Here is a 20,665-nt window from a genome sequence, read left to right as displayed (position 1 = left end):
TTTCAGAATGTTGAGATATTTTTACTGGAAAACAAGACAAAAACACAGAGGAAGTGTGTTATATGGGTTATTCCATAAATGTGTTCTATTTGTTAAAACAAAAATAAATGTATTTAATATGTATTTAACACATATTTTCATAAAAAAAAAGAGTTATGATTGTAAAAGGATTGACACATAACTTGGGGAGACAACTTGAAGTATTTTTAATAAAATACCTTAACAATATTAAATAGCAGAAAATATAAATAGAAGAAAAATACAATAAATACCAAGTTTTTTAGAAATGCAGAGCTGTAAATAAAAAAAATTAGCGTTAAAAAAAATTATTTTTTAAAATGTAAAAATGCCTCTAATAATGCATAGTAGAGCTGGTGTCATTAATTCACTGGTCACTTCATTGTTCGCAAATTGTTGTGGAATGGTCCATATTTTTTATATTAAATAGGATAAATACTGTAGCATGATTGTACATTGTGTCAGTAACTTATTTCCATGATAGTTTAAAGGGCACCTATTATGCAAAATCCACTTTTACAAGGTGTTTGAACATAAATGTGTGTTGGCAGTGTGTGAACACAACCACCCTACAATGATAAAAATGCACCCATTCCTCTTTTTTTAAACCCATATTAAACCAAAGCAGTCTCATTAGACAAGCCGTTTTGATTCTCTGAAGCAAGTGTGACATCACACTGATCAGGCCCCGCCCATATTCATTGACTGACAGCCCTGCATTACCATAGTTTCCGCCCTCAGTGAGTTGTACGCTGTCCTCCATTTTCTCCGCGCTCGAGCAGCTTTACCGACAACAATGTCTCTTAAGCAATCCCGGTGTTCTGTTGTTGGATGTAGAGTAAACATAGGAGATTTCATTTTCTCCCAACATCTGAGCCACTGAAAACGCAGTGGATTCGTTTTATTTTTGAAGATAATGCACCCCAAAATATACCTAAATGCGTTTATGTCTGCGCAAATCATTTCACTCCAGACTGCTTCGAGGGGAAATACAAGGCAGGATTTGCTAAAAAAGTTGTTACTCAAGTATGGATCTGTACCAACTGTTCGTGATCCAGCTTCAACTCCAGAAGAAGTAAGTGTCACACTGTTTATTTTTTATGATTTTTGAGCAAATCACCATTTCAGTCAATGTGAATGTTAACCAACAAATGTATAGTATAAAATCTATTGTTGTCTTAGAGACCAGATGTCTGTCGTCTATTTTAAACCTTGTCAGTGTAAAAGTGATTGTCCTGAAAAACTGTGAACCAGTGGCGGCTGGCCTATAGAGGGCGCTAGGGCGCCGCCCTCCCTGAACCACACACGCAAAATTATAATCATCTAAATTATTTAAATGTATATTTGTATGATGTAATATATTAGAAAATCATCTGTGGAAAATATTTTTTTCACAATCACCAATGTCCTCTCTGTTGCACCACTCAATTTACTGAGGGGCAATCGGAAATGCCCAAAGGAGGCGGGTCTTTGTAGAATTTAGTCAAATGCCTATTCAATATATAAATAATTCAAGATGTGACATAACATTGAGCCAATCAGCGTCCTCAGTTCTTATCTGCAATGGGCGATTTTTTTTCGCCCCAACTCTCAAATGAGGGCTTGGTCAGTAGTGGCGCGATTTTCAATTAATGTTATGTGACAATGGCGGACAAGGTGTAATTAGTCCGGACACGAAAACTCTGTAAAATCTCTACTCCAATGCCCGTTTGAGAAGAGAACTTTGGCAGAAAAACTGAAGGTAAAAGAACTGGGTCCAGATCAGCCTGACCTTTAATCAGACAGCAGACAAGCGAAAAGGGGAAACGTACACGCGAAGCACTCTTCACGTTGGTACACCAAAAAGGCCTGGCATGTGGGTGCGTTTCTCTAATGCCTTATTTTGCTTTCCGTGCTTGTGTTTAAACAATGGGGCAGTACAGCATGGACAGTGACTATTGTAATCAAAATAACTAATAAAGTCTGTGCTTTTTTATTTTATTTTTAGTTTATGAAAAACTTCTGCTTTAAAAAGCATTATTTTGTTTTTAGATTGTAGTGTTACAATTTTAGAATGTAGGCCTAATGTTATTTGACCCCCTTTTTTGCACATAATATAACATAGACTACATGGTTACATTCATGTTTGTTTTCAGAGCCTTAAACATGAACATTGTTTGTAGGAAAATATTGGGCAGAATGTGATATATATATATATATATATATATATATATATATATATATATATATATATATATATATATATATATATATATATATATATATATATATATATATATTTTTTTTTTATTAAATATAGATTTTTTTTTATATAGTTTTGTCAGTGTAAAGGTGATTGTACATTATATCACATTATTACATACATTACATAACAATTAACCTATTCTACATCTCTAATTCTTTTTTCCTTTTTTTTTTTGTGCCCCCCAAAAAAAAAACTGTGAACGTTTTCTGTAAAGACAAGACATTAAAAATGCAATGTTTATTTGCAAAAGCCAGCACATTTATCCACTAACAATTCAGAAATGTCCAGTTTCATTCTAAAAGCTGTAACTTCTTCCTGAGTCTCTCCATCAGTGTCGACTCCGGTTTGAACAATGTAAGGCTGAACACCGTTACTGACAATCCTCATTTTGGCTGCGTGAGATTCTCCAGCTTTGTTGTTGTTGTCGAGCTGTTAAAGCTCCGCCCTCTTCTGGAAAGGGGGCGGGAGCAGCAGCTCATTTGCATTTAAAAGGACACACACAAAAACGGCATGTTTTTGCTCACAGCCAAATAGGGGCAAATTTGACAAGCTATAATAAATGATCTGTGGGGTATTTTGAGCTGAAACTTCACAGACACGTTCTGGAGACACCAGAGACTTATATTACATCTTGTGAAAGGGTGCCCTTTAATAGAAGAGGCTGGACAAGTTGTTATGACAGATATGAAGTATATGTGGCAAATTGTGACACCACATTTATAAAGTCATTAATTACAATTTCTGTTGTAATCAATAATTAGATTTAGCTGTTTCATCACATGTTTTGTGATTCATATTGTTGATATAGTTACATAGGCAATATATCAATGTGGCCATATAGCTCCAACCCCAATTAAACACACCTGAACCAGCTAATCTAGGTCTTACTAGGCATACTAGAAACTTCCAGGCAGGTGTTTTGAGGCTAGTTGGAGCTAAACTCTCCAGGACCGAGTTTGGAGACCCCTGCCATGTGTGAACAATCTAAGCACATCTACAATGTTGTGTATTAACAATTGTATAATAGTATTTATTAGTAAAGAATGTTTTGGCTGTCTCAGCTTGTAGGTCATGTGACTGTCAGCTTTTGAAACGGTGACTTCATGGCTTTTGTAAGCTGCTTTTGTAATGACTGACAATGTGTTAAGTGTGTTAAAGGTTTAGGGGTTTATTTCTGGAAGACTGCATGTCAGTGGGACAAACTATAGTACGATGGGTGTTTATTTATATGTGCTAAAGAAAGATCTCCGTTTTGCAGAGTTTAGATATTTTTCTTTATTGCGTTTGGCAAATGCTTTTATCCACAGTGACTTACATTTCACACATTTTATCAGTTCATACATTTCCTGGGATTCAACAACATAAACTTGGCATTGTATGAGCTACAGAAATGTATTTTTCAAAGACATGTCAGAAATATTTTTTAAAGTTATGTCATCTAAGCTAACATAGTTTTGTCAGTAGAGGGCGCTGTTCCCTCTGTTATGGCCTGGTTTCTGTCCAATAGTAATAACTTTTCTTATAATAAGTCCCCATATATAGTTTGCAACAATAGCAATAACTTGTTGATAACTCAAAAAATAACTTATAAATAGCTTAATTTCACAGTCACCCTCCCTTTAAGATTTTAATTTCTTTAAAACATACCTCTGTTTTATTCACTTTATTTCTATGGTGTATATAAAAATGTATGCTTATGATTATTCTTCTGTGGTTATTTCTATGATTTATCCTTTCAAACATATTATTCTTGTATCATTCAATTTATGAATGTTCTTTTTATTCGTTATATCTTTTGATATCATATACTCATATTAATCTATTCTATTCAGATATTTAGTTCAGCTCTGCCTCTGAAAATGTCAAGTTGAGACAAGCTATTTTATATACTAAACTGATCTTTATTATTTTCGTCTACAAAGTCTGGTATCCTGTCTCATATCAAATGTCTCATTTATAATCACATTAGTATTATTATAAGGTCTGAACATGATGGAAGAAGGGCCCTTCTTTTGCTCTTTTACTCCTGTGACAATATTATTTTACTCAGATGTTGTGATACAGACTGGTTTATTGTTACTTTGCTACTTACTATTAAAAGCTGATTATTCTTTATTTAAACATTCATTGTTTATTATTCATTTTATTATTTACTTATAAATAAAATAATTTTTATCCATCACTTCTTCGTTTGACTGGCTCTCACTGCATCAACTTTATTCACACTTTCAGTTTTAGACAAATATAAATAATTCCAGATACAATTGTTGAATTATCTGATGAGTTTCAGAGCTACAACATTTTGTTTCATTGCTTGCTTAGCTTGGCTGGACAAGAAACTGATTTAGAAATCATTTAAGGAAATCATTCATTTAAAGACTTTATTAAAACTAATGTCTTTAACATTACTGTTCACTTAAATGTAATATGGCACATTAACCTAAAGAGGGCGCACTCAGTGTATATAAGAATATAATGCCATATCAAGCATTACTGGTTGGTTGTGCAATACGAATCTGGACTCATTTATTCATATATGTTTGATGTAGGCTATATTTGATAGCATATGTATTTGACATATTTTATATATAAGGCAGCAAGTGAGCAAGTACAGTGGGTACGGAAAGTATTCAGACCCCCTTAAATTTTTCACTCTTTGTTATATTGCAGCCATTTGCTAAAATCATTTAAGTTCTTTTTTTTCCTCATTAATGTACACACAGCACCCCATATTGACAGAAAAACACAGAATTGTTGACATTTTTGCAGATTTATTAAAAAAGAAAAACTGAAATATCACATGGTCCTAAGTATTCAGACCCTTTGCTCAGTATTTAGTAGAAGCACCCTTTTGATCTAATACAGCCATGAGTCTTTTTGGGAAAGATGCAAGTTTTTCACACCTGGATTTGGGGATCCTCTGCCATTCCTCCTTGCAGATCCTCTCCAGTTCTGTCAGGTTGGATGGTAAACGTTGGTGGACAGCCATTTTTACGTCTCTCCAGAGATGCTCAATTGGGTTTAAGTCAGGGCTCTGGCTGGGCCATTCAAGAACAGTCATGGAGTTGTTGTGAAGCCACTCCTTCGTTATTTTAGCTGTGTGCTTAGGGTCATTGTCTTGTTGGAAGGTAAACCTTCGGCCCAGTCTGAGGTCCTGAGCACTCTGGAGAAGGTTTTCGTCCAGGATATCCCTGTACTTGGCCGCATTCATCTTTCCCTTGATTGCAACCAGTCGTCCTGTCCCTGCAGCTGAAAAACACCCCCACAGCATGATGCTGCCACCACCATGCTTCACTGTTGGGACTGTATTGGACAGGTGATGAGCAGTGCCTGGTTTTCTCCACACATACCGCTTAGAATTAAGGCCAAAAAGTTCTATCTTGGTCTCATCAGACCAGAGAATCTTATTTCTCACCATCTTGGAGTCCTTCAGGTGTTTTTTTAGCAAACTCCATGCGGGCTTTCATGTGTCTTGCACTGAGGAGAGGCTTCCGTCGGGCCACTCTGCCATAAAGCCCCAACTGGTGGAGGGCTGCAGTGATGGTTGACTTTCTACAACTTTCTCCCATCTCCCGACTGCATCTCTGGAACTCAGCCACAGTGATCTTTGGGTTTTTCTTTACCTCTCTCACCAAGGCTCTTCTCCCCCGATAGCTCAGTTTGGCCGGACGGCCAGCTCTAGGAAGGGTTCTGGTCGTCCCAAACATCTTCCATTTAAAGATTATGGAGGCCATTGTGCTCTTAGGAACCTTAAGTGCAGCAGAATTTTTTTGTAACCTTGGCCAGATCTGTGCCTTGCCACAAGTCTGTCTCTGAGCTCTTCAGGCAGTTCCTTTGACCTCATGATTCTCATTTGCTCTGACATGCACTGTGAGCTGTAAGGTCTTATATAGACAGGTGTGTGGCTTTCCTAATCAAGTCCAATCAGTATAATCAAACACAGCTGGACTCAAATGAAGGTGTAGAACCATCTCAAGGATGATCAGAAGAAATGGACAGCACCTGAGTTAAATATATGAGTGTCACAGCAAAGGGTCTGAATACTTAGGACCATGTGATATTTCAGTTTTTCTTTTTTAATAAATCTGCAAAAATGTCAACAATTCTGTGTTTTTCTGTCAATATGGGGTGCTGTGTGTACATTAATGAGGAAAAAAAATGAAATGATTTTAGCAAATAGCTGCAATATAACAAAGAGTGAAAAAATTAAGGGAGTCTGAATACTTTCCGTACCCACTATATATATTAGGCAGCAGGTGAACATTTTGTTCATGTTTTAGAAGCAGGAAAAATGGGCAAGCGTAAGGATTTGAGTGAGTTTGACAAGGGCCAAATTGTGATGGCTAAACGACTGGGTCAGAGCATCTCCAAAACTGCAGCTCTTGTGGGGTGTTCCCGGTCTGCAGTGTTCAGTATCTGTCAAAAGTGCTCCAAGGAAGGAACAGTGGTGAACCGGTGACAGGGTCATGGGCGGCCGAGGCTCATTGATGCACATGAGGAGCGAAGACTGGCCCATGTGGTCCAATCCAACAGATGAGCTACTGTAGCTCAAACTGCTCAAGAAGTTAATGCTGGTTCTGATAGAAAGGTGTCAGAATACACAGTGCATCACAGTTTGTTGCGTATGGAGTTGCATAGCCGCAGACCAGTCAGGGTCCCATGCTGACCCTGAGCAATGGAAGAAGGTGGCCTGGTCTGATGAATCACGTTTTCTTCTACATCACATGGATGGCCGGGTGCGTGTACGTCGTTTACCTGGGGAACACATGGCACCAGGATGCACTATGGCAGTGGTTCCCAACCACATTCCTGGAGTACCCCCAACACTGCACATTTTCCATGTCTCCTTTGTCTGACACACCAATTTCTGGTCTTGGAGTCTCTGCTAATGAATTGATGACTTGATTCAGGTGTGCTTGATCAAGGAGACATGCAAAATGTGCAGTGTTGGGGGGTACTCCAGGAATGTGGTTGGGAACCACTGCACTATGGGAAGAAGGCAAGCCGGCGGTGGCAGTGTGATGCTTTGGACAATGTTCTGCTGGGAAACCTTAGGTCCTGCCATCCATGTGGATGTTACTGTGACACATACCACCTACCTAAGCATTGTTGCAGACCATGTACACCCTTTCATGGAAACGGTATTCCCTGGTGGCTGTGGCCTCTTTCAGCAGGATAATGCTCCTGCCACAAAGCAAAAATGGTTCAAGAATGGTTTGAGGAGCACAGCAACGAGTTTGAGGTGTTGACTTGACCTCCAAATTCCCCAGATCTCAATCCAATCGATCATTTGTGGGATGTGCTGAACAAACAAGTCTGATCCATGGAGGCTCCACCTCGCAACTTACAGGAATTAAAGGATCTGCTGCTAACATCTTGGTGTCAGATACCACAGCACACCTTCAAGGATCTAGAGGAGTCCATGCCTCAACGGGTCAGGGCTGTTTTGGCAGCAAAAGGGGACCAACACAATATTAGGAAGGTGGTCATAATGTTATGCCTGATCGTGTATTTTATATATATATATATATATATATATATATATATATTTCTTAAGGATCATGTGCAAATAGTAATGTTAATTTTCTTTTAAAACACAGTAAAGAGAAGGGGCACAATGTAAATCAATATTCTCCCTGTTCCTTTGTCCCATTCCACAGCTGTCAGTGGCTCCATAGCATGTTTGTTTCATTTCTGTTGCCTCAACCTCATTCTACCAACAGCATCACATTCGTCTAACATTTCATTTGAAGAGGCAGTTATTCACAGGTATGATACATTTGGTATGGCCAACATTAAATATTCTACACTGCACTCTAGACTGATTATTCTGTGCTACAGTACAGTGTCTGTAATAGTAAGAAGGCAGCGTATGTAATATATGAAATGAAACAAAGATTTCATTTGGACCCCTGGAGCCATTATTTAAATGAAGGTGAAAATCATAGATCACATACATCAGCTCATGCTGGTTCCATTTGCTGTTGCTAGGATACCATCGTGCTCCATCAGCATTCCGTGTGCAAAGGAATGTGCAGTGCTCGGGATACTATATATACACATGTATGTATACAAAAAACTCAGTTTGCAAAAATTCAAAGGTAATCTTTTAATATGACATAATCTTGCCATCTCTATGGTAAAAGATAAACATAAACATAATACATTTATCAAATATACATTTAGATGCACGTGAAACAAATGAATTGAATTTGTGTAGAAATGTCAATGTCCACTTTGCAGCTAACCCATCCTCTCCAATATAAAAGAAAATTCTGAACTGCAAAGAGAAGAATAATCCATATCCATGCAGAGCTGTTTAAATACAAGATAAGCAGTCCTTTCTTCATTGAACAACCCACTGTCCCTGCTATTATGATATTTCCACACGAGAATACATATTACAGTCTTATACAGTTATGAGAAACTATCATATATTTCAATTATAATACATGTTTTTACACAAGGTTTTGACTGCCTGTGCCTGACATGAGCAATAAACAATATTTATAACGGCCCACAAGGTGATATAAGAATGCGTTAAATGAAATTATTGAATTATGAGTTAGCATATGAGAAGTAGTTAAGGTTGTACAATGTGTTGAACAATATGATAACGAATGCATGGCATCTGGAGTGAGAAAAATATTTATAATGTCCCAAAACTGCATACTGACACTGATTTGCAAGTCCAGATTAATTCTGGTTATAAAATCACCTCATAATCTCATCAAATGTCCATTGTAGAAAGAAAAATCTATTCCCTCTTCTTCGGTTCTTGAATTTCTTGGAAACTCTCCTGAAAAGTCCAAATGTCCAGCATCTGCTCCATTCTTTATAGACTTCTTATGTTACACTGGAAAAGTTTGACGTGGTGAAGTAAGTCTGAGGTGTCTGTGTAAGTGCGAAGTTCATCCTGAATTATGCATGGCTTATTTGTACAAGAAGAGCACCCTGAATCTCTGCTTTGACCCCGTGTAGATGATCTTAGGTAGGTCTGGCGATTGTCTCTTTCTGTCCTCAGGGGTCAATGTGGAAGGCGAGGAGTTTGTCGGAGTGCTGGTTGTTGAGGGTGCGGAGGTCAGGCAGACGCAGCAAGAGTTTGGGGAAGAGCGAGCTGTCTTCCGGCCTCCGGCGTGTGATGAGAGCGCGAAGAGCGCCGATCAGATCCTCCTGGAGCTGCTCTACGGCACCCATGTCTGATATACCTGAGCGATCTGATACAGAGAAAAATAATCATGAGTAACCGGAATATTGTCTCTGTGTATAAACTTCGATGTAGATAACTCTATTCCAAACTCACTGCATAAGCAACATAAGCAACTACCTTCTAAGGGCCGATTCACACAGAACACGTTTAAAATGTGAGATGCAGGTCAATGGAATGAGAAAAAGCGCATCGTATATGTATATGGAAGCTTGTTTCCGCCACAGAATAAAAAAAAAAATTAAAAAAGTAATTGCATCTTACAGTTCTGACTTGTTCTCTCACAATTGCCAGTTTGTATCCCACAAATATGACTTTTTTCTTGAAATTTTGAGTTAATAACTGACAGTTCTGACTTTGTCTCACAATTAGAAGTTTATAACTCATAATTCTTACTTTGTTTCACAATTACAAGTTTATAACTCACATTTCTGACTTTTTCTCCTCAAAAATTTTGCAATTAATTTTATTTTTTATTCCACATATTGTGAAGAAAAATATAGCAGCTTATCAAAATGGAATGTTTTTTGCAATCAACATTTCCTTTGCAAAAAATTCCATCCAAAATGGTGGCTGTAGTCAATGGATTTTAGTATCACGTTATCCACAAATAACACATGTGATGCTGATTTAGAATTGGCCAAACATTCCGTATCTTTATACCGTTTGAAACAGCCATGTGAAAAGCAAAGCTGTGATGCCTAAAAATGTTTCCTAGTTGGACATCTCACTAGTACTGACACACTTCAAACATTGCTTGTGTGTGATAATTCTCTCAATTACTGGGAATCCAATGTACCTGCAGAAACCAGCACCACAGCCATGAAGAGGCCCATCTCATCGGCCTCCAGCCCCATGTTCCCCAGCTTCTCACTAAACTCAAACATGGCGTCCAGAAGGCTGCCCATGCCAAGCACTCGTAGGGATGCCAACGGGTAGGTCTGACCATTTAGGAATGTTACAGTCCGTTCCTTGGCATCAAACAGTGAGCAGAACCTCACCATTAGAACCTGCAATGAAGATATATTATGTTAAATAAACTGTTCAAGATTTGGCTGTGTAAAGTGCATCAAACAACTCACAGAGGCTTTAATCATTGTATTTAAGTACTGAAAGCATTTCACATTCAGACCATAGTAGCTGAGTGTTGAAAACAAATCTGTAAAGATATAAGTCTAGAGCCTTGCGCAGTCTGTAAATAGTTGTCCGTAACACCATATGTTTGAAACTTTTAACTAACAAAACTGCTAGGGATGTCGGATTCATGATCGAATTGTTCAGTTGAGTCAAATCTTTGCAATGAATCAATCAAACCAATTCGCAAAACCAATCTGAACTGAATCAATCCTTGGGTCGTGAGCTTGAGTCAACAATATTTTGGCTCTAAATAGCTGATTCTTTAAAAAAAAATTGTTCGAAAGATTTGCGGAAATGACCCTGCTGAAAAATCCAGCATTGCTGGTCCAGCATCCCATGTTAGTGGCCCCCAACATGGGAAGCAGGAGTTCTGGTAGACCAGAACTAAACCAACCTGGACCAACATGGGATTCATGCTGGTTTATGCTGGATTTTTCAGCAGGGGAGTTGGATTTCCCACCACTAGAAACTGCCTTCTGTGATTTAGATCTCATATAGGCTCATGAAGGAAAGCAGATACATCCAGGCTAAGACAGTCTGATTGGAAATGATCTGGGGACAGACTTTGGTGTTTCTCACCTGAAAGGTTCCTGCCTTCAGCAGCATGACCTGATCATGTTGACTCAGTGCCTGAAACCCTGGAATGCTTTTGGCAAATTCAACCACTTCTTTAACAGCTGGAGTGAAGCACTGGGAGAAACTCTCCCAGACCTGTTGACTGGAGTGACTGGCTGGGGAGACGGGACATGCATTGAGAGGACATGCCTAGGGAAATACAGAAAGAGAAAGAGTCTCATGAATATATATATATAAACAAATAGTAAACTTAGACATTGTTTAGCATTGTGCAACAAATCATATGCCCTCATGAAACCTACCAGAACTTTAGCACCAGGACTCAGTCTCCAAGGACAAGATGTCTGAGTGGAATAACTGTTGTGCTTAGATGGATAGCTTTGAGAAGGTGTAGTTCCCTGTTTGGGACTTGCGGATTGTGGGAAGTTATAGTGGTTGTTGTCCATAACCTGGATTGTTGGTTTGTTTTCGTGGTTAGCGAACGGACATCTGGATTGGGTGAGGCAGCTTGTTGTGGAATGGACAGCATGTTCTTGCGGTGAGATGCTTGGCTGAGGGTGAGACTGGGTGTAGCCGGACTCTTGTATTTGATTATGCCGGAAGGAAGAAGGATTGTTGTTGTTGTCATCGTCAATCTTCACTAACAACTTCTCCCCATTCACGAAGATGTTACGATAAGCTTGCGAGATAGCACCAATGGCCTCTTCTGATTGGCCATCTTCAGGGCTGACAGGGGTCTCGGTGGGTGTAGTACAGTTGATGTCCATGGACGCCGATTCATTAAGGCTGTTCATGTAACTCTGCATTTCGTCCAGTAGGCGTTGTTTCTCACGCTTCGGAATGCGTCCAAATCGCACAGCTAGGAGAAACGGGGGAAAAAATGTCACTTAGTATGAAGTGAACTAATCCTTTAAGGTTCCTGTTTCAGTTTACTAGATTACCTTTATGCATATGGCAGACGGTTTTATTGTATGATGTAGAATACTACATTCAGGACCCAAACTATCCGTTTTATAATAGACATGTAACAAGATTACGTCACAGTGACCACCAATCTTTCATATCAGATTATGACTGGTCTGCAAAGCTTCTTTCTGTTCTACTTCCCCCACCTCTTTCTCATCCAATCTCTCCCTACTCCACCTCGCAGCTATTCATAGATCCTACAACTGTATAATACACCTCCCCCATCCTTCTGTTTCTCTCTCTCTGTGTGTCTCTATCCCATTGGGAAGTGGGTCAGTGAGTCACCCGAAGCAGAGGTGATGTCACTGAGGGAATGAGTGATGGAGTAAATGACAGCAGGTAAAATAGATACAGTCATGAGTTAAAGGGTTAGCAGGTTATGGGTGAAAAGGGCAGAGAGGAGAAGGCGTTAGAATAGTTAAGTGGTGCAATGTTGTAGGGTAGAGGAACATGAGATGATGATGATAAACTGGACTGATAAGGAGTCTTGAGCAATGTAAGGTGACTTCAGCAAGCAAGGATAGGTTAAAACTGCTAATACAAGCACTAATGCAAAACGGGATCTTTAGGTATGTAATATATGTTTTTTTGTGTCTAGAGGTGTAATATAGAGCCTCACGTGAAGGCGTAAGCCAGTGTAAAGGGAGAAGTCAAGGTTTCAAGTGACATGCACAATGCCTTTTGCATTTAAGGGCATCATAGCATTACAATACCCTGAAAAGTTAAATCCATAAAGATTCTTTATATATTCATAAACTTTCAAATTAATTTGAAATCTAGTTTAATTACAGTGTGGCTACAAGGGAGGAAAACAAGGTCAAGTACATCATGTGACGTTGAAATATGATGGTGCATACTGTATCACTTCACTTTTCTGCTTTTTAGGTCACCTAAATATGTACACTAGCCCCAGAAAATATGATTTATTATCAGCCCAGTTTACAAAGCTCCCCAGAGACAACACTGTCCTGTATGGGCAAAGTGTGCTAGAGGACAAACCGAAAAGATATTTTAGTACATTTATGCACTGCATTCAATTGAAATTCTTCTTCTGGGTTACATCGACAAAGCACTTTATTAAATCCCAGCTAGCGTTTGCATCTTAATTAATCCTGCAGTACAGCAAATGAAGACCTGGAAACACATTAAACTGCAGTGTACGAGGAGCTCGGGCCATTTGTGTCCCCAATTCCCCAAATTAACCTGATTTGCTGCAGTTTTTACAGTGAGTGATGACTTGTGGGATTTAGGCGTGCCTGCACTAATAAATCAACGGTGAAAGGAAACTGGCAGAACAGGGCGTAAGCCATGGGTGCAAGCATTACAGAACAGATGGTGGATGCTGGGTTAGAAATATAAAGCAGAATTGAAAGCACGTATTAAAGATGTGCTGTAAAGATGCAGTCACATTTGCAAAATTTTGCAGCAAAAAAGGTCAGTTGTCCATTGTCAGTGTAGCGTTGCATGAAACACAACTCACACAGAGATCACTTTTAAACCAAGCAGCTTTCTGTTGGTAAACGCATCACATTTGCGTAACAAACTTTAACCCGGTGCTGAATCTACATGGGGAAATATTTTTGCCTTCACGCGAAACTCCAATCCTGCAGATTCTAATTGAACTCACTGGATTGAACTCACTTTAGGCCATACTCTCTTCTGAAGATTTATTCCCTTATTTTTGTTAAGCAAAACAATTAACAATTGGGGGCTCGTCCGGGACGAGAAATGTACCAGCCACTTTTCAAAAGCTGATGCATATTGTGTTGGGTGATGTATCTAATTGTGACGCATACCTTGACGATACTGTAGTCTATACTGAGTCATGAGAAGACCACATTAAAACCTTGGAAATGGTCTTTGAAAGGTTAAAACGTGCTTCGCTATCCTTAAACCTGTCTAAGTGTGAGTTGCCAATGGACTCTAAGCATTGTTATCATGTTGCTGAGCAGTTTCTAGGGTGTTGTGTGTGGTTGTTATTTGGGTTAATATTGGACTAAAGGCACTGAGTCCGAAATTTTTCCTAACACTAAGTATGTGTGGTAATACTGATGTTTCCCCTCAGCAAACACTACAAATAACATATGGTCATACCAAGAATAATAATGTTTATTATTAATAACTGTATGTTTAAAGCTCTTACCATCTCTGGACATGCCGACAGAGAGACACTTCTTAAAGCGACAGTGCTGACAGCGATTGCGGTTCATCCTCATGATCAGACAGTTTTCATTCTTCACACACATCTTATAATTGATGTTCTGCTGGATACTGCGGCGGAAGAAACCCTGAGGATAACACAAGATCAGATTGAATGGTGACTTCAGCCTCAGTATAGAAGCCAACATAAACATGCATTTTGAGAGTATTTTATGAGTGAGCAGTGTGCATTTGTGAGTGTCCTTACCTTGCATCCCTCACATGCATGGACACCATAGTGAAATCCTGATGCAATATCCCCACATACTTTGCAAAGCAACACCATACCTCCTGTTTCTAGAAACATAAATTTGAAACAGGTTAGCAGTGGTCAATGGTAAAAGATATCAATAATATCAAAAATGAGTCCAATAATACTCACTTGTAAAGGTACCCGTGAACCCAATGGGTCGCCTGCCAACCATCGGGTGAGAGTAGGAGTTTTGCCCTGATGACGTTACGGTCGGGGTAACGGTGTTGACAGAGGTAGCACTGCTTACTTCTGGAAATTGGAAAACCAGTTTGTTGCTCCCTGCAGAACTGCCATTGCTTCCAGCTGAATATTTTTTAAGGGCACCAAGCTCAGTGAAGGAGACCTCCTCAGGGGATGAGGGTTGAGAGGATGGAGACTGGGTCTGGTACCCACTGGATGGGCTTCCTGGACTGGGGCTGGCACTTCCTGTTGAGCCTGCATAGTGGATCACTCCTTCACCTGTGTGTGTGTGAAGGAGAAGAGAGAAAGAGAGGGAAAAGAATATTTCATGAGGATAAGTTGGTCTTGTTATTATTTATATCTAGTTCAGTCATGAAACTCTAGATGGCACATGGCTCTACATGGCTGATTTGTCTCTGGTACATCAGCAGCCAACAAGCTTGCATGCTAAACATTTAAACAGTCTGGTTTAGTGTTTGCTGTAAACTGGTCCTGCAGCCCTCCAACCTCCCCAGCTCCACCTGCCTAGATCTGCTATGAGTAATTTCATGTGTGGTATTTGCACACAAAACCAAACTATCTCAAGAGTTTTCATGATATAAATATCTGTTTACTAACTTGTAGGCCATCACAAAATCATCAGACTGGGAAGGCTTTCATTTTTAGCAGTCTACAAATCCCCTACACTCCACACAGTTGTTTATTAAACATTGTGGCTAATTTCATCTACCAATAAGAATGTATATTCACATCTCAGTTTAAATCCATTCTGCGGAATTCAGCAAATGTCATTTAGCTGAGGCTTTTATGCAAAGTGCCTAATAGACAGTTTTTGTTTTGTTTTTTTGGGTTTTGTTTTTTCATGTTAATCTGACGTTTAGTATCTTAAGCAAATGTATGTGGGATTTGAACATGCAACATTTTAGTTACCAGCCACATTGTTACTTTCTGAATCAGTTAAATGTCTGTTATTAACTGAATGGGATTGTTTCAGAGAAGGTGTGGATGTGGTCTATTCAGAATTTTTATTTATTTATTTATTTTTTGTCCAGAAAAAGTAGAATTTTCAAAAGGCTGCCAGGCCACCGATTTCTATCTAAACTTGGAAATGTCTCACATGTTTGAACCCTCCACTACTTTCAGTCTGGCTAGCTCATCCTTCATCATGAATCACATGTTTCAAACCGCGCCAGGAGAAGGCTCAAACATGTGAGAAATGTGCCAGGATGAGCCAGACTGACTCACGTGTAGAGGAATCGGATTTATTTCAGCGAGTCGGTTCACTTAAGTGATTCAATCCGTACGTCTCTCCAAAGTGTTCCAAGAATTGCATGCTGGTTTTCCCAAGTTCAGTGTTAGTGAAATACACTTGTTTGTTTACATGATTGCGTTTTATATTTTATTGTTTTTTAATGCAATGTGGATCTTCCAGTTTAATGATGACACCTTAAAAAGTGTTTTTCTTACGCGTGTTTTTCTTGCGTCAAAAATCGCGTTGTCTCCATCGCGTAAAAGTTATCCCTTACTAACTTCTACTACTGCTCATCTTCCGAGACTGTTAAACCGAATCATCAAAAAGACCGACTCAAAAGAACGATTTGTTTGCGAGTCAGAAATACGGAACCAAGAACTCTCACACCCCACCTCACGCGCTGCGCGCTCCTCTGGCGGCGCGCCCGGGAACGCGCACCAGAGCTGCCAGCCACCTGACCGCCGACTCACATGCACTCCTGACACAGTGAACGCCCCGAAAATACAAGCCTCTTTCCGCAGTCCCGTGTCTAAAACAGCCGCAGTACGAGAAAAAAAAAAAAGCCACACAAACTGCCAGCCTGCTGCTCACGTTTGAAGAGGGCTTAAAAACAGTAACCGAGGCCATATTTATGCGCCCGTGTTTGTAATACGTGAGTCACCGGAAACTGGTGAGCATGCATGAACGTGCACGGTCACGTTTGCTCGACATACGAGCTTGTTTTGTTGTCGCCTTGTTGTTTTTTAAACGCAACTCATTTCACCTCTTCTCACTTGTTTATAACGTGCTGCCTCTCGAACTGTATAGAGATTATAGGCTACAACATTAACTGTCCTTCCCAGTTTCATCCGAGTTAAACTGTTTCCACGACCATTTTGCCACATGAAACATTTCCTATAGTGTAATTTGTCTCACATGCACAAGGGTGAATGAGACTGAGAAAGAATGAATGGGTTATTGAATTTAAGTTATGGTCTGAATTTGTGAAACCTGCTCTTCAGGAAAAGCAAAAGTCTCACTCAACAGCAACATACATGACATATTCTGAACGCTGACAGGAGTGCTGCATTCGTTCTATATGCAAGATAGACATTACGTATAATCACTTAGTGACTTTAATGGATTTTAATAACATTAGTGGGCTATAAATGTACATTTTATATTATACAGTATTGTATTGCATATTGTGTTTTAATGCACTATAATAGTAACTGCTGGCAATGTGATACTGTATATAATTTTGTATCACCTGGAATGTGATACTAAAATACTTGCCTAATAAAAGCGAATCCTACACTCTAATAAAAATTGCTGGGTTAAAAACAACCCAAGTTGGGTTAGAAATGGACAAACCCAGCGGTTGGGTTAAATGTTTGCCCAAACTTTAACTCAACAATTGTTTAAAAATGACTGTATTGCTTGCTTAAATTGAACCCAAAGTATGCTGGAAATTAATAATTAATGAACATTTATTAATAAGTTTAATGAATAATAATTAAGCAATAAACATTTATTAAATTGCTTAAATGTTCACCTTTTGATTATTACTGTTGCATCTAGTAAGTCAATTTCTAACCTATTTTGGGTTCATTTTAAGTCATCTTCCAAACAGTTTTTCTCATGCATTTATTTATAGCTCAGCTGTGAATTTCATGTATAGGTGTATCTGAATGTGTAGTTGAACCTTTCTTATTCATGCATTATTTATTTATTCTTCATGTTAATGTTTTCTAAAGACAGTTGAATGATTTACAGAAGAATGATAAATGTTAGAAGGCCTGAAACCAGCCACATTAAGTGAATTACGTTTTCACTGATTTGGCAGGTGAGTTTTCAGACTCTCAGTTGGGAGGCTTTGATTTCTTGTGTCTTGTTGGAAGGTTTGATGCCCTCAGACATGTGCTGCTGCGGAAAACTAGGTCAATATTATATCTTCTTGAAGAAAACACAGGTGTGCAGCACAACCTATGTGAATGAACGCTCAGTGTGCTACAAATGAACAACTTATCATTCGCTTCGTAATCTAATTTATTCATTTTTGACATCAGGAATAAGCATCAGAGTTAAGCAACACTACCAGGTGCAAAGTGCATGCGAGTTACATATTTGTTACAGCTTTGAGCTTTGTTTTTACGAGACGACTCAATCTTTTAGTCTGTTTATAGGCCTTAAAAGCACCATATTCTATCACATAAGGGTGTGCCTGTTATAGCATGTGTTTAACTGAGATCACGCAGGCAGAGAAGAGAGAAGTTCAGATCTGCGCCTGTTTGACTTTGACCCAGTGACCAGCCTCCCTCCCTTCAGAGGCCAGATGAGACACGGGCTGCCGGAACAAAAACACAAGCAAGGAGGGGGTGTGTGCCTGGGAAATCACGCGTGGCACGTGGAGTTCGGAGTTGATCCTCGTGACAGTGAAAGTGAAAGTCTGTCTGACTGAACAGCGCTATGATGACATGCAAAACGCGCAGCTGGAGTGCTTTCAAAGAAATCACATGAAAACACACTAACACTGACAATACGGTTATGTGTTTTGAGAGATGTTATTTCTAACCCATCATAAAATAGCACACTGACAATTGTTAGACTGCATAATTGTAGTCTGTTATGATAATAATAATAATATACAAGAAATGGACAGTTTTGCAATTTAGAGTCTACTATTTTAAAGTTCCCATGTTAAGTGTGTATCATTATTTTACTTGCTGCAAAAAAACTAGTAGCCATTTTAATCAGTATATTGGAATCACACTAAACTGGATTATTTCCATTTTGAGTATGACTTGCTAAAAAAAAAAAATCTAAAATTACTTTTATATGACAGCCATTGAGCCATTTAAAAGCATCACTGCCTCATAACAAAGGTCATGTGATGCCAGTAAACAAAACTCTGGTTTACTCCTTGATCATGATGTGCTGAATCAATGTTATTACTGTGTTTCATTTCAGGATAAATGATGGTTATCCTCTCACATGTTCATGAGCAGTTATTGACATGCACGTGTTCAAGTGAATGTAAAGGAGGAGCGCGTAAAGTAATGCCCATCAGTCACGAGCGTGACTGGGTTAATGAATCACAGTATGAACACGTTACCGGGTCGAAAGGGAAACACCTTGACAGTAGACAAGTTTTGGATTGTATCCACCTCTATACTGAAGTAGCATACAAATTAATCACTTTGGCGAGTGCCCAGATATAGCGTTTAATTTTTACGATTGCAACTTTGTTTTAGCAACAAGTCGTTGGTTGGTAGGAGGTCACAATTCATTTATGAGGATGATGCATCATGATGATGTACACAGTCTATTGGAAGAGCGCGCGAGCAGCTGCACGTGAGTTTGTTTACTTGCAACGCGAGACCGGAAACATTTGACAAAACATCGGGAGAGCGCGATATAGTCACATATGTTTATCTATATATATATATATATATATATATATATATATATATATATATATATATATATATATATATATATATGCAAAAGCTAAAAATAACACCATAATGGTATTGTAAAATGTGCACTAAAATACCAATATATTTATGTCACTATTTTACAAAGTTAAACAAGATATTATGTCAAAATGGTGAATGCAAAAATGTATCTACGTTAATTAATAATTGTAGCCAAAATAATGCTTTTAAAACTCACCTGGGCTGCCGTCCATGGTGTCTGTTCCTGGTGTTGATGAAGAATATGCAGATATCTGAGCCAGCTCAATAATAATAATAATAATAATAAGCGTGTTTCAAATTCCGTCCACACAAGTGAAAACTTCAAGAAGTCTGTCTCGGTAAAAGAAGTTGGTTCTCAAAAGTCAGATGTCCTTCAGATAAGCGTCCTCACTCTCTGAGATCTGTCCTTAAAGACTGGATCGTGTACATTACAGTAGCGAACAATCAGTGACCTGGCATCAAGGCTGAGATGTGCAACTAGTTTGAGACGCGCACAGGCATCACACTCATACACACACTAAACACGTTTTCAGGTGTCTTAGAAATGTGACTGAGCTTTTCCCCCACTAGTTTCCCCCCTCCTTTCTATGCCCTTTAAATTGTTTGTGGTATTGTGTGCCAAGGACTCTGACTCCGTTTCACACGCCCTTTTCTCTTCCCAGTCACGCTGCTGTAGTAGCTGCTGTTCCTCCTCTCTGTTGTTCACAGTGGCAGATGACTGCGTGTGGACTCATTTGACATTGGAATGCCTGCTTGCTTGCATGCGCGCGCGGCATGTGAGCGCTGCCCTACTGACATACATTTTATGCAAATGTGATGAGAGGGGGGAGAGCCGTGGGGGAGGCACATGGAGAGAAGGAGGAGCGCACCGTGACTGCTGTTTGTTTCCCTCCAGAGCTTTCTATTGCTCGAGTTCCTCCTCTCGACACACGCGCGACTGATAGGCTTGGAGCCATCGAGGGCTTGCCCGACTGAACACCGCATCAAACAGCCTGAAGTACGCACTTCGGAAAGGCATCATGTGGGTCTCACGTTTTTAGCCTGCATCACACTGGTTTGGATGTAGGTCATGTGCCTAAATTAGCTACCCATATTTTGATAATAATGTTTAATGTTTGGAGAATTCTAACTCAACTATGATGTTTAGAAACGTGTCTATACAACGCTATTTCTG

The 20,665-nt window shown here is 39.2% G+C and overlaps 1 protein-coding gene across 1 annotated transcript; it reads right to left on the bottom strand.

Annotated features, from left to right (window-relative positions):
* Positions 1–8,357: 8,357 nt before the first annotated feature.
* Positions 8,358–20,423, bottom strand: nr1d4b (nuclear receptor subfamily 1, group D, member 4b). Its single transcript, XM_048172904.1, has 8 exons — positions 19,688–20,423; positions 14,731–15,060; positions 14,557–14,645; positions 14,293–14,437; positions 11,486–12,042; positions 11,187–11,372; positions 10,270–10,480; positions 8,358–9,480 (listed from the first exon to the last, which is right to left on the bottom strand). The coding sequence occupies exons 1-8, from the start codon at positions 19,701–19,703 to the stop codon at positions 9,284–9,286; spliced, it is 1,731 nt and encodes a 576-aa protein (XP_048028861.1). The 5' UTR covers positions 19,704–20,423; the 3' UTR covers positions 8,358–9,283.
* Between the last annotated feature and the right edge of the window lie 242 nt (positions 20,424–20,665).

Source organism: Megalobrama amblycephala, linkage group LG21 (genome assembly GCF_018812025.1).
Source record: "Megalobrama amblycephala isolate DHTTF-2021 linkage group LG21, ASM1881202v1, whole genome shotgun sequence".
Classification (NCBI taxonomy): Eukaryota; Metazoa; Chordata; class Actinopteri; order Cypriniformes; family Xenocyprididae; genus Megalobrama; species Megalobrama amblycephala.
This window is presented reverse-complemented; position numbering and strand designations above follow the sequence as displayed.